General features: G+C 42.1%; 1 protein-coding gene across 1 annotated transcript in view; it reads right to left on the reverse strand.

Moving 5' to 3' along the window:
* Nucleotides 1-14,857, reverse strand: part of SLC26A9 (solute carrier family 26 member 9) — a 91,278-nt gene that overhangs the window by 26,651 nt on the left and 49,770 nt on the right. The window contains exons 2-12 of the mRNA XM_066600186.1: nucleotides 14,589-14,758; nucleotides 12,500-12,639; nucleotides 12,300-12,410; nucleotides 12,041-12,216; nucleotides 11,708-11,872; nucleotides 11,471-11,623; nucleotides 11,286-11,368; nucleotides 9,603-9,750; nucleotides 8,545-8,658; nucleotides 5,732-5,809; nucleotides 2,513-2,608 (exon numbers count right to left, since the gene is read on the reverse strand). Coding sequence (XP_066456283.1) covers nucleotides 2,513-2,608; nucleotides 5,732-5,809; nucleotides 8,545-8,658; nucleotides 9,603-9,750; nucleotides 11,286-11,368; nucleotides 11,471-11,623; nucleotides 11,708-11,872; nucleotides 12,041-12,216; nucleotides 12,300-12,410; nucleotides 12,500-12,639; nucleotides 14,589-14,713 — 1,389 coding nt within the window. The 5' untranslated portion in view covers nucleotides 14,714-14,758. The remainder of the gene's footprint in view (nucleotides 1-2,512; nucleotides 2,609-5,731; nucleotides 5,810-8,544; nucleotides 8,659-9,602; nucleotides 9,751-11,285; nucleotides 11,369-11,470; nucleotides 11,624-11,707; nucleotides 11,873-12,040; nucleotides 12,217-12,299; nucleotides 12,411-12,499; nucleotides 12,640-14,588; nucleotides 14,759-14,857) is intronic.

Below are 14,857 nucleotides of genomic sequence, written 5' to 3' on the forward strand. Positions count from 1 at the left end.
GCGCACATGCTCTCCTGTACAAGCCTATGAGAGAGTGCATGCAATGTGAAAAGGGTCTGATTTTTGGGCACCACGTTATGTTTGCGATATTCACCTGGTGAATATCGCATGGCGCACGAATATTTGACCCTTTTTAGAGTCCTGTGCGCACATGCTCTCCTGTACAAGCCTATGAGAGAGTGCATGCAATGTGAAAAGGGTCCGATTTTTGGGCACCACGTTATGTTTGACGGATGGCAGTGCTGGGTTATGGGAGAAGGCGAGTATAAATAATACATCACCGACTCCCTGTAATCTTCCCTAACAGCACCATAACTTAGTTTACGGTGCTGTGGAAATGTGACAGGTTCCCTTTAATGGTAAATGTCTAAAGTAAATTTATAGAGAACTCTATTTGAAACAAGTAAGCAACATAAAGGTATAATTTATCTGCCATTTTTTGGTCACGGTATGCTGCACATGCATGAGGGCTATGAGTGGTGTAGAAGGATGGCATGGCTGATGCAAGCTTTCTTGTATGTGTTATGCCCCGATAAATCAAATTGCAATAAACACTTCAAATATCAAAGACATCAACTTTGTTATTTATCCTCAATATAAAGATAAAGCAAGAGGCTATAAAGGGCTTAGAACATAAACATGCACACTACTCCTTTTTAGGGCTTAAACACATGGGCGTGTTTTTGTCCAGTTTTTGGCCCTGAAAATTACGGCAACAAGACGGGACGTAATGAAGCCATTGATTTCCATGGTTTCATTTTCACAAGGGGGATTCTCACGCATTAATACTACGCGCGAGAAAAAATAGGACTTTCCCTATCTTTCTCGCATGTAGTTTTTCTATAGGGCAGGACGTATCTTTTTTTTTGGTACACAGGGCTTAACAGAAAATTACAAGGGTCAGTGAAACCTTAACCCAAATCCAATACTAGAAAGGAACAAAATAGTCCCTTAGAAGCGGAGCATCCACCTGTCCATGAACATTAGGCAGGACAATAAAAAAACAAAACACAAAGCAGAGGAGCCAGGACCCTTCTTATAGGGTCTGTTTAATGTGACAGACAGCTGCGGCGGAGAATTGCGGAGTTTCTCCCATTGTTTTCAATGGGGAAAACTTGCATCGCATCACACCGTGGCCACCCAGTACGTGGTGCCATGCTGCCACCAGCCCCATTGAAAACAATAAAATGCAATGTGAGAGCATGCTCCAAGATAGGGCATACCATGATCTGTTTCCTCTGCATCGTTCGGTCTCTTAAGAAGCCCACCAATGCAACACAAGAAGGTAGGGGCATTGCTAGAATCTTAAAAGATTAGGCAGAGACTAACTATAGAGGCCCCCAATACAAGATCTGCAACGTGGCCCCCCAACCATTAATGCGCCATCTATAACACTGGTGTTATAGATGGTGGGAGGGACTGCTACCCCTACAGCTAAGCCCCTGATATATAGTTTTTCCCATTCATTTTCCGTTAAAATCACATTCACATGTACATTTGCTGGTGTTTATACAGGTATGCCTCTGTGTCTACAAAGCTTTGCTAATGTACTCCAGCACATTGGCTTTCCTCCATCTGCCTTACCACAAATGAAATACTTATTATTTATTTTACCTACTTCAAATGTTAGATAAGTTATACTGATAAGAGACGAAGTTAAAAGCCAGGCTGTTGACCAGCACCATATACATCATATGACCTTCACATGGTACACGGAGTAGCTGCCTTTAGAAGTTGTCTGAGTAATTATTTCAGGCCAGCATGAAGTCAGCGGGATAGTGTTTCATATAATCTCAGAGCTATTTGTTGAGATATAATATAATTTCATGCAAACTATGGGAGGGAGACAGATCCTTATGTAACTAGGATCTATTATATAGCTTTAGTGGGAACTAGTAGGACGCATTGTAAGGTCGCAGTGTATCTTTATGTAAAGGTAAAACGAATGATTAAGAGATCAGTTGGACTAAGACAGACGAGGGGAAAGAGATGTAATACAGTAAATCTCACCCATTTACAATTGTACTGTCCTTGAAAAAGCAAAATGAACAGAATTCTTAAGCAACATGACTATTAGCGAAGATACATATGTAGCAGATTTGCTGCAGATTTTCTGTTCCGATTGCACACTAAAAATCCATAGCCAATTACGGAAGTGGAATAATTAGCATGGATGATTTAATAGCTATACAATATAGCTCTGGATCAACGAGGAGGTTGAAACAGGCTGAACCAGATGGACATTGCTTTCATTCAGCCTAACATACTATGTCACTATGTATTTATTTATTATATGATTTAAAATTCATAGTCAATTATGAAATACAAATCAGTCTGTTCCGCCCATGTAATTGTGGGTGGAGCTTGACATAAATAGTCTTATTGGTAATAGTGGCAAACCTTTTTAATAGTAATTTTACATGTTTCGTTAATTTGAACATAGTCCTGTAAAACTGAAACCTGCTGAGAATAAACGGTTTCCTTGTGTTGTAATCTCGATTCAAGAACTTACACAATCAAGTTTGCTTTTTTTCCAAAGATAAAAAGGGTCAGCAAGCTGTTTTAAAGAATTCTTCAGGTTCACTGCTATCAAGGCTCCTAGGACAGCCTGAGGGACACAAGCAACAATGCAAAATGAAGTGAAAGGATAGACACGTGTAGTAATTGTACTTGTAATTAGAAAGAGAAAAACACAATATCAGGATGTTAAAGGGGATGTCTCACTTCTAAGGGCTCAGTCACATGGGCACCAAAGTGCCCGTGTTCCTGCACGAAAAAGACGGCCCCACTGCTCCATTGCCGGTCATGTGTTCTTTCTTCCGGCAGTGCGGAGAGTCGTCCGCACCTGCAGTACCGCCATCTTATCATGCAGGGACACGGGCGCATCAGCGCCCGTGTGACTGAGCCCTAAGACTGATGATGTATACTGTTAGGGCTTAGGGTGTAGACCCACTGTGCTAACCAAACAAACCTGGCTTTTAGACCAGACTTGGTATGGCTGGTAGCTGACCCCAGTGGTCAGAGGTACCAAAGCAGATACAAAGATGGGTAACTTGTAGAGATGAGCGAACGTGCTTGTTTAGGAAAATTACTCAATCGAGCATCACTTTTTTTTCGAGTAACTGCCTACTCGGGCGAAAAGATTCGGGGGGCGGCGGGGGTAGCAGGGGGGAACATGGGGGAGCTCTCTCTCTCTCTTTCCCCCCCACTCCCCACTGCAACCCCCCGCTTACCCCCGGCGCCCCACGAATCTTTTCGCCTGATTAGGCAGTTACTCAAAAAAAGCGATGCTCGATCGAGTAATTGCTCTAAACGAGCACGCTCGCTCATCTCTAGTAACTTGCCCTTAGCTAAGCTGGAAGATGGGGAAGACCATTGCCTATATGCGGAGCAATCGTCCTGATAAGAACGGCCCTGCACTGGAACCTCGGGGCTGACTATCCCTGACAGGACACAGGGACAATGAACTAAACACAGGGTCCTTAGAACATAGAACAGGACTGACTTACCAAGGAGATGGGAATGAGGCAAAGACAGGGAGCAAATGGACAGATGCACACATGCAGAAGCACAAATCAAAAAGCGTACAGGATAAACAGATACTGATACAGACACAGACAAAACAGTCCAGAGACTGGTGACCTAGATATGCTGAGTGTCTGGAGCAAACACACATCAGACACACATCAATACTGAGGTAAGGAAGTAGGGTTCCCAGCTCACTTAAATAGGAGGATTATTGCTGTTTAAGCAGCAGCTGGGCTGTGAGCACTGAGTGAGCTTAACTTCTTCATTGCTGGTAGAAAATAGAATAAAGAGTACATTCAAACAGAAGAAGCAGAGCAATGCCCGAGTCTGCCCAGAATAGTAAGAGGGCAGCAAACACAGGTAGCTAACCTAACAGTATCACTTCACTGGGACTCAGCCTGCAGTACAACAATGTACAGAGCTGCCTGCTTCCAGTAACAAAACAGAACACTGGCCCTGGGGATCGGTTGATTGGCAGTGGTCCCAGGCAGCAGACGCCGGCGGTCAGCTTTTCATGACCTATCCTGACGATAGGACATCAGTCTTCAAAGTGGAACGTGGAAACATAGAAAATTGACAGCAGAAAAAGGCCCCCCAAACCACCCCCCCGCGGTCCATCTAGTCAGCACTTATATTATTTCTCTCTTAGGATAGACCTATACTTATCCCAGGATTCTCGCTCGATTTTCTCTGCCATGTGTAAACGGCCTAAAAGATGTGCCCCCCCTCCTTTTTTTTCATTTTCAGTTTTTCCTGTACACTTTCAAAAAATTATAACTCTTTTATTATTTTGCTTCCATAGCAAACTGAGGGCTTTTTTTTTGGCCGGACGAGTTGTATTTTTCAATAGTACCATTTAATGTACCACATAACTTACTGAAAAACGTTAAAAAACTTTCGATGGCGTCCACATTGCAGCAAAACTAACTTGGTAACTTTATTCAGTGGGTCAGTACGATGATACCCAATTTATATCGTTTTACTTTTGCTGTACTACTAAAAATAGAATATCTTTGGAAAAAAATATAAATATTTTTTACATTTTACATTGATATAGTTGTATGAGGCCTGTTTTTATACAGGACATCCTGTAATATCTATTGGTACCATTTTGGAGTACATGTGACTTTTTGATAAAAAAAACGTGCATTTCTGGAGTTGTTTTTTTCTGTTTATTTTTTCTAACAGCATTCACTGTGGTGGATAAATAATGTGTTGCTTTTAGGCTGGATTCCCACGAACGTATATCGGCTCGGTTTTCACGCCGAGCCGATATACGTTTTTTGAAAGGAGGCGGGACGGGGCTAAGTTCCAAGAATTAGCCCTGCATCCGTCCCGCCTCTCCCCATTGCAAATAGTGCAGAGGGGCGGAGAGGAGGCAGAGAGGGGGCGGGAGCTCAGTTTCTGCTCCTGGCTCTTCCATCCCCCCCCCCCTGTAGATGAGGACGACGTATATCGGCTCGGCGTGAAAACCGAGCCGATATACGTTTGTGTGAATCCAGCCTTATGGACACGGTGATACCAAATATGCTTTTATTTTTTGTATTTACTTATTATTAATATGGAAAGGTTTTTTTTTTACTTTCATTTACTTAATTTTTTTTCTAATAATTAAAAAATTATTTTGCTTACTTATTCTTACCGCAGTATTACATTATACTGCACTTTGACAGGCAGTCTATATAGGCGTGCCACAGGCATGCGTTCATAGACATTCATTTATGGCAACCATGGGGACTTCAGGACTCCCAAACAATGATTGGGGAATTTTAGAGGGTTAACACTGATCATGGGTGTCACCTTTCACTGACAGCTGGCCCGGGTTGGTATTGAATTTAACAGGAGTTGTATTGCAATACCAACCCTCGCCACTGTGCTATGGTCAGCGCTTCCTGCTTTCTCCACTGACCATAGTGACAGCAGAACTGGCAATCAGTTGATTGGCGGGCATCTGAACTATGGGTTCCTGCGAGCATCTATTGATTACTTGTCGGTCATCAATAGAAAAAGTTGCTATAGTCTTGGAATACTACTTTAGGTCTTTTCTAATATGTTCCACTCATGAGACCTTCCACCATTTTTGGAGTAACCCCTTTTATACAGTAGTTATTTACTGTTTATTGAATTTTGACAGAAATAATTAGAATATGGCAATTATCACATCATTTATATTATACAGTGTTAAAGTCATGGAAATACCTACCTTGGGTAGAGGACGCAAGTAGGTGCCAAGTGCCAGCATAGTCACCATAACTACCATCATCACAAAAAAACTAGATATCTAAGGAGTGAAAAAGAACAAGAAATTATTCCTTGTACAATGTGTTATCCCTAACTTTTATGACATACGACAGTGATGTTGTCAGTCATGTATACCGGTCTGTTTAGACCCGCTGATTTCTCGTTTACACAAGTGAACAATGTGAACTCAAGTGAATGTGTTCAGCTCATTTGCTTGTGCAGCCTGTTTATAGAAGCAGATACATTGTTGGCTCGTTCAAACGAGAAATCGCTTAGTTGTTGACATTCGCTGTATAAGTAAGAAGAACTGAATGATCATTATTTAACCTCTTAAGGACATGGCCCTTTTTAAAAATAAAAAAAATACATTTTTTCCTCCTCCCTTTTAAAGAATCGTAACTCCTTTATTGTTCCATCAATGTCGCTGTATGAGGGCTTGCTTTTTGCAGGACGAGTTGTATTTTTTAATGGTGCTATATACTGTACCATATAATGTACTGAAAAACGCAAAAAAAAATTCGAATTGGAGTAAAATGAAAAAAACAAAACACATTCCACCATCTTTCAGCGCACACAAACTGCAACCAAAATGACATGATAACTTTATTCTATGTGTCAGTACGATTACTACGATACCAAACTTGTATATTTTTTTTTTACTGTACTAATCTTTTTTTTTTCAAAGACATTAAATTTTTTTTAATTATTTTCTGATGCCATTTTCTGCGTACAATAACTTTTTTATTTTCCCAGCGACGTAGTTGGGCGCATTTTTTGCAGTATGTCCTGTAGTTTACATTAGTACTAATTCGGAATACATATGACTTTTTGATTGCTTTTTATTGCTTTTTTTCTGGGAGGCAGGGTGACTGAAAAAGTGCATTTCTGGCGTTCTTTTTATTTTTTTTCAGACGACGTTCACCATGCGGGGTAAAATTGTGCTACTTTGATAGATTTGACTTTTATGGACGCGGCGATACCAAATATGTATTTTTTCTTTTATGATTTAGATTTTTTTATCATAGATATGGCAAAAGGGGGGTGATTTAAACTTTTATTTTATTTTTTTTACAAAACTTTATTGTTCTTATTTTCACAATTTTTTAAGCCCCCTCTGGGGGACTACAAAATGCGATACTTTGATCGCTCCTGCAGTATGACGTAATGCTTTAGCATTACGTCATACTGTGATTTGACAGGCAGTCTATCAAGCCACCCCACGTGGCTGCCCTGGGGCCTTTCAGACTGCCCCCAGCTGCCATAACACCTGTACGGCTCCCTGCAATCTCACGCGAGGGGGCCGTACGGGACCAGAATTGACAGCAGCATTTAAAGGGTTAATAGCCGTGATCAGCCAGCTATTGCCCGTGGGTGTCAGCTGTAACAAACAGCTGACACCCGCGCTGTGTGAAGAGAGGTCGCCCCTCGACTCCTCTTTATACATACCCCGACGCTCCAGGACGTAAATGTATGTCCTGGAGTGGGAAAGGGTTATTAATTAGTAAAACTTTATTAATCTTATTTTTACTTTTTTTCTTAGTCCCCAGAGGGAACAACAACTTATGATGCTTTGATCGCTCCTGCACTATGATGCAATGCCATAGCATTACATCATACTGCAATCAGGCAGGCATTTTATCAAGCCACCCACAGGCATGGCTTGATAGGCATTCTGCCAAAACAGCCCTGCGGCCTTTCAGAAGGCCCCGGCTGCCATGACACCCACACAGCCCCATACGAGTTCATCATGGGGGCGTACTGGACCCCTGAAAATCGGCTGGGGGATTTAAATGCTGCTGTCAGAATTGAAGGGTTAACAGCTCCGATGAGCGGCACGGCTGATAGGAGCTGTTGCTGGCACGTCAGCTGTAAGAAACAGCCGGTGCCTGTGTTGTATGGAGGGAGATCACCCCCCAATCTGTCTTCATGCATACCGTGACGCTGCAGAATGTAACTGTATGTCCTATAGCATTAAGTAGTTAAACTGAACAAATAGTGAACAAGCCAAAGATGGCTTGCATGAGATGCATAAAATGAACGAAAAGTGAACAATTTATCTCGCTCTGGGCAACTTTTTTGTACAAGTACTTTGAGCAGTGGAAAAGGAAACTAAATTTCACAGCTGCAAGTTATTGGCATAAATAGGCCATCACAAAACAAAAAACTGAAAAGGGTCACTGGAGCCAAACGCAACCTTTCCCAACAATGTTGGATGGTATACCGTCTCAGAAGGGGCCTGCAGACACTCACCTAGCCCATACTACTAACACCCCCACCCCACCAGAAGATTCCTGTTTCTTTTGGGTACCCCTCATATACAACCAAAACTGCTTAAATATTATAAGATGCATTCACAATAATGTGATACAAATTCATAGAATATGCTTATTTTTTTCTCCAAAAATACCTACATAACTAATAACTATACAAAATTGGAAGGGGTGATGTCTACTGGTATATAGTAAATAAAGAGGATACGGGTTAAATATGACATTGTGTTTAGTAGCAGTCCTCAAATCAGATACATAAATGTATTACACTGTATTGTATAAATATAATGAGTCTACAGTTCTGATTTGGGATTTCGGTATATTAAATAAAGAAATGCTGCATTGGTGTATTTTTCCTTAACCTTGGCTATAATGTTGGGGTTGTAATGAGGGGTGTCATGGACACCCTTAGATCTTTATTGGGCCCAGATTGTCTTGTCCAAGTCAAAAATCATATATAGTAAAAAAGAAATGACTGTTATCAAGCATCTACATCTCCACCTACCTGCGACTTTCCTCCAGCCCCATCCACTGCCAGAGTTACAGAAAGAGCGCAGCAAATCACATGAATGAAGAAAAATGATCCAAAGAAATTACTGCAACCAAGGGCCAACATTTCCTGCAAAAAAAAGCTCTAGTTATAATGGATATCTTAAAATACACCAATATATCTTCATTGAGTAGTTAAAGGGATCCCGTCACCTGCTTAAAGGACCATAAACTAAGTTGTGGTGTTGTTAGGGAAGGTGACAGGACCTGGGGGATGGATCTTTTATCCTCACCCATTTCTGGGTTCCTGCACTGTCACCTGGTGAAGATCATGTGGTGCACAGAAATCTGACTCTTCAAATTGCAGTGTGCGCTCTCTCATATACGGTAAGTCTATGGGAGAGCACTTGCACTGCAATGTCAATAGAGTCAGATTTCTGTGTACCGCAAGATCCTTATTGGGTGACAGTGGACATCAAAACGGCGCAGATGCCAAGATGAGAGGTCATCGGTCACAGAATAAGTAGCGGCCGCTGCCGAACCAAAGCTGCAGGCTGGGTGGGTGGAAAGCCTGTAGGGATACTGCCCGACAGGAGGCCAATATAGAGAGGGGAAGGGGGTGGTTTGCTATTACTACTGGTGCCAATATAGGTGACATTATTACTACTAGGGCCGTTATGGGGGGTCCATATTACTACTGGGGCCATTATGGGGGCCATTGTTACTACTGGAGACACTATAGGATCACTATCCGGGCTCAATCATACGGGAGTGAGTGCATTTTGGTCATGCAAATACTCTTACATCCGCATTTTTCGGTCACCCAGAGTGTTTTTATATGTGCAACTACACTGTGTATTTGCACACGCAAAAAAATAATGCAGACAGGCTTATTGACATGGTGCACAAATATGCAGGTTCTGCGTGAAAAAATACACTTATGAACAAACCCACTGAAATCAAAGACTCATGTGAATGAGCACCTACTACACAATTACAATTGGTCAATGAAGGCCACAGGTAGGTATAGAAACATCATTTGATAACAAACTGTTGTATTTATGGAAGTCTTACCTGGTTTGGGTCAACATCATAGCCATGTTTTGCTCCTAAAGTCCTGCCCATGGCAAGGTTTATCACATAGCCAACAATAGCAAGAGAAAATGCTGTCCCAATCATGTCACCCCATTGACTTACAGTAGGTAAAGTAGGAGCAGGAAACCTGTAAAAAATGTAAAGATTATTTTCTTTGAGCCTCTTCACCCTTTACTGATAGAGCAGATTGCTCCAAAATTGCTCTGCCTAGTCATAGGGAGAACTGTGCAGTCATACAGTTACAATGGTACAGTCCTTCCTATCACGTTCCTGCTGTGATGATCAGAGCAAGGAGGATACAGGAAGCTGAACTACTAGTGGAGCACATGGAAGGAAGTGTTAGACAGAGGGCATAGGGAGAAGTATGTGTGGAGGATGCAGCAGTCTGTGAGAGAAGGGTACTTAGGCAGCAGTCTTTGTGGAGAGGTAGCAATTGGTGTGAAGGAGGGCATAGGGCAATGTTTTAAGTGATAATCGTTGTGTGCTTTTTTACAATGCAAGGCGATCACTCAAACGTTGAGCGATCACCTTGCGCTCCGAGCAGGGGATGCAGAAGACAAGCAGGGCCACTTGTCTTTGGCATCCAGCTGTCCCCAGCTCTGAGCGCCCGGCTGTTATACAGCCAACGCTCCGAGTGGGGGATGAAGAACACAGCTGGACCACTCTGTTCTTCATACCCCGCCTGTTTTCAGGAAGCAGGATACAGCTGAAACAATAGTATCCCGCTGTGAATTCCTGATAACTGATCACTGATCTTTCAGCATGCTGAAAGATCAGCGACGGCTTAACAAAAACTGCACAATGTCAGTGCAGTTAGACACAACGATTATCGCTCAAAAGATGGCTTTGAGCGATTTTTGAACGAAAATCATTGTGTCTAAAAGGGCCTTAAAAGTTTTAGGCAAGTGTGGAAAAAATGCTACAAAGTAAACATTTTTTAAAACAGTAGGCATCGGACTCCAAATTTATTCTGCAGCAGGATAACAACCCCATTCATCCAGCCAATGTCATTAGAAACAATCTTCAGCATGAAGAAGAACTGGGGGTCCTAAAAGTGGTGGTATGGCCCCACAGAGTCCTGATCTCATCATCACCCAGTCTGTTTGGGATTACATGAAGACACAGAAGGATCTGAGCAAGCTACATCCACAGAAGATCTGTGCTTAGTTCTCCAAGATGGTTGAAAATAACTCTGCTGAGTCCCTTCAAAAACTGTGTGCAAGTGTACCTAGAAGAGCTGATGCTGTTTTGAAAGCAAAGGGCGGTCACACCAAATACTGATTTGATTTAGAATTCTCTTTTTGTTGGTTCACATTGCATTTTATTTGACACAAAACTTAACACTTCTATTTTTGAAACCATTCTTACTTCGCAGCATTTTTTTCTACACCTGCCTAAAACTTTTACACAGTTCTGTAGTTTTCATTGGCAAAAAGTCTAGAAAATGATTTACTTTGCAGTCATGTCATACTAATAAAACACACAATCTTCTAATTATTGACTGTTTTCAACTGACTCTGGAATAAAGCCGGAGAATCGAAGTAATGAACGACCATTACCACAACTTTTGTATATTTTTTTCAAGTGAGAGTAGGACACCTTATTGGTAAAGCGGTTATAGGCAGAGCTACCCTTTTGTCTTGTCAGAGTTTAACTACTTACCCTAAAGGTATTTGGCCCACTATATTCATTTGATATTTATCAGGAAGGTTAAAACTACCAGAGACGGCCGTAGCAATTATGACCTGAAAGAACAATACAGACAATTGCTCCTGAGATGCTGTGACAGAAGTGGAAATGAAAATGTATATAACAAAATGATGTTCATTGATAAGAAGGATACGTACTATAATGATCTCCATGGGAATAGGAAAGCGAATCTTATGCATATATTTGAGGTTCAGCTCTTTGACGATGATAAGTAGGACTGAGCTGACCAAAGCAAAGACCAAGGAGGCCACGTTGGTATGTGGGAGATTCTTGCATATGTCTATGAAGGTCTACAAGGAGCAACGTACATGAGTTATGTTTATGCATGGAATACTCTTGTCGATTTTAATCTGAGGGTGACTATATATACTTACATAAACTATAGCCAGAGGACCGCTATATGGTGGTACTGCGATTCCAAATATATACTTGAGAACAGATATAAGTATTTGCAAGCCAGCGGCTGTCATAAAACCACGGATGAAGGATTCAGACAGATATATGGCAACAAAGCCAAACTGCACAAAGCCCAATGCAATCTTAAAGGGAGGACAAAATAAAGGAATTGTTAAAATTAAGGGCTTATGTTATGTTAACCTACTAAATAATAGCAACAATAATAACAATACTACTAACTTAATAAACTTTTACCTATTCAAATCTTACTATATTAGCAGCATGTTGTGCTATTTGTAAATCATACTGACCTGTATAATTGCTGTCAGACATGCCAATGTTGCTGAAACCTGCAATCTTGCTTGGTTCATCCCCTCCGTGTCTGTTATAGTGATATTTGTGGTTTCATTCAGTTTCTGATAATCGGACTCTGGAGCCAGCTGCATACACACATTTCCCACTATTATACTAATGACAGCAAACGTTCCTATAATGAATTGGGAATGTTGGGTTACAGGGAATGACATAGCATCATATCCCAGATCCCAGAAACCAACTAGAATGTCTTACCTGGTACCATCTGTGGAATTCCTCCCAGGAAAAAGTAGGTGACAAGTGGAAAGAAGGAAGAGTATAGTCCATTCACAGGTGGGAGGTTAGCAAGAAGGGCAAAAGCCATGCCTGCAATCATAAAGGTGAAGAAAAACTGACAACATCTGTCTTAGTAGGCAACTAACTAAATGCTTATGCAAGATAAAGTCCCAACTTACCTTGTGGGACCTGGATGGTTCCAGCACTGACACCACCAAGTATATCTGGGAGGGCATATTCTTTTATGTTATATTTTGGTACCCAAGTTAGTATAGGGAAGAGACCAAAAATAAGAGATTTGAATTTGGCTGGCGTCCAACTGAAAGAAACACACAAATACAGAAGATAATATATGATTCTCTGTAAACGCTTGACACTCGTCCCCGCACATACTAGCTCTTGTGCTGCTGCATGGCAGCTAGTATTGCTAGCTCACAGTGGGGCGGCTGCAGGAGATTTCTCTCCTCGCTCTCCCCCGCCCCCCTCCCTTCACTTAACATAGCGGCCATTCGGTACTGAATGGCTGCTATTTACACTGAGTGATCAGCGTTCAGCTCATTGTCAATCATTTATGCTGCATAAACGATGGACGATGAGCTGATTGCTGATCTTCAGTGTAAATAGCAGCCGTTCAGTATTGAATGGCCACTATGTTAAATCAATGAAGAGGGTCGGGGGAGAGTGAGGAGTGAAATCTCCTGCAGCCTCCCAGCCCCCCTGCTGGCCGTTCTGAGAGCAAGCCAGCAAAACTGGCTCCCGTGCCACAGCACAGGAGCGAGTTCATGTGGGGACGGGTGTCAGGCATCGTTTGCCCGACATTCGTCCCGTCTAAATGGGCCTTAATATAGAGGTGTAGCTATAAAGGGTGCAGCGAAGGGTGGTTTCACACCTACATTGGAGGTCCTGCTTTCCTACTCCATTCAGGGAGTAGAAGAGGGGAATGCCCGTGGCCAAATGTTTATGTTTCAGGATGAACAGTACTGAATGGACCCCATTGACTATAATGGATTCCGTTCTTTTCCTGCTCAGCTTTTAGCATGCAGCTTTTTGTATTCCGGTATTCAGTGCTTGATCTGACTGGAGGTTCCAATGCAGATGTGAAGCCAGTCTAAGCCTTAAAGCCCTGTAAAGTCCCCTCTGCTACATAAAAGCTACTAGTATTACACTTGGTTTATGGTAAATGAGGGTTCTGTTACAGATTTTACACTGGGCCTAGTTACATCAAGTTTTACCTTTGCTGTAATGTACCTTACTAAAGAAATGTAGCAACTTTCTCATCTTCCAGCAGTCTGCAGCCCCTGTTTTTCCATCTACAGGTTCTCTACTAATGTTTAGAAATATCCTCAACACTTAAAGGGGATCTGACACGAATAAGGTTTTTATGCTTTAACAGCCATTGTTCCCTGGTCTGCCTAATGGACACAGGGAACCCACGATTTTTGGCGTGTTAAAGCATAAAAACCTATGCTTACCTTTTTTCCTGTTGTTGTTGTGCAGTGGTGGTTATCTCCCAGCAGGCTTTCTTCTTCCTCTGATGAGCCAGGACAGGCCGCCCCTCTCCGGGATTGCGTGCAGGCGCAGAAGACAGGTGCCTTTTGACAGAAGTCAGGACGGGCCGCCTCTCAACTGCACATGCGCAGATCTTGCAGTTCATCCAGGACGGACAGGCCGCCCACAGCAAGCACTGCTTGTGACATGGCGCCCGTCCGTTCAGCTCGGAAGTGGCTGACGGATGGAGCAGAGAAGAAAGTGGTCATTTTGACCGCTCCAGCTCTGCTTCTAGAAGCCACAGAAGAAAATGCCTGATGGAGGGGACATGCCTGGCAATCGGTCCTGGCCAGGCAAGGTAAGTAAAAATTTTTTTTATCATGTCAGAACCCCTTTAAAAATCCACAGTAATGCAGTTGAGAGTAGGGAGAAGGGGCGATGCAGCTGCAAGCTCTGTGTCTGTCCGAAGAAGAGCAGAAGTGGGGATATATCTGATTGTTGAAATTAGGGTGGCCATACACATTAGATAGAAGTTCAATCACACTAGACAATGGATAAACGTTTTTTTCTGGAAACATTCCTTTGAAGTCATCTATTTTCATCAACTTTAGCCTAATGAGTATGGACACCTTTAGACTGCTAGGCACAGCATTAACATAACACCAAGAATAGCCCAGGTATATTAATGGTGGATTCAGGGGAGATAGCTGGTGTGTATGGTTCACTTAGCCTCAGCGTCGGCTTACATTATACATAATATGATATCTTTCTAGACATTACCTGAACAATTTCCTTGCTTTCCCACCCACTGGGTAACTGCGATTTTTCTTCTCATATTCTTCATTGAAAAGGTCAAGGGAGTACGTAGATCGGTCAACTATGTATCGAGGCCGAGCCTTGTTCATGGTTTGGCCCTTAATAGTAGAAGTGGAAGGCAATCCTTTAATAAGCTAATATATAAAAAAGAAACAAATATGTCATTATAGTGGTGATAGGAATATCTCTCTCTCTCATATCTCGTGCTTTATCTTTCTATCTAATATCTATCT

Source organism: Eleutherodactylus coqui, chromosome 4 (assembly GCF_035609145.1).
Source record: "Eleutherodactylus coqui strain aEleCoq1 chromosome 4, aEleCoq1.hap1, whole genome shotgun sequence".
In the NCBI taxonomy this organism is placed as follows: Eukaryota; Metazoa; Chordata; class Amphibia; order Anura; family Eleutherodactylidae; genus Eleutherodactylus; species Eleutherodactylus coqui.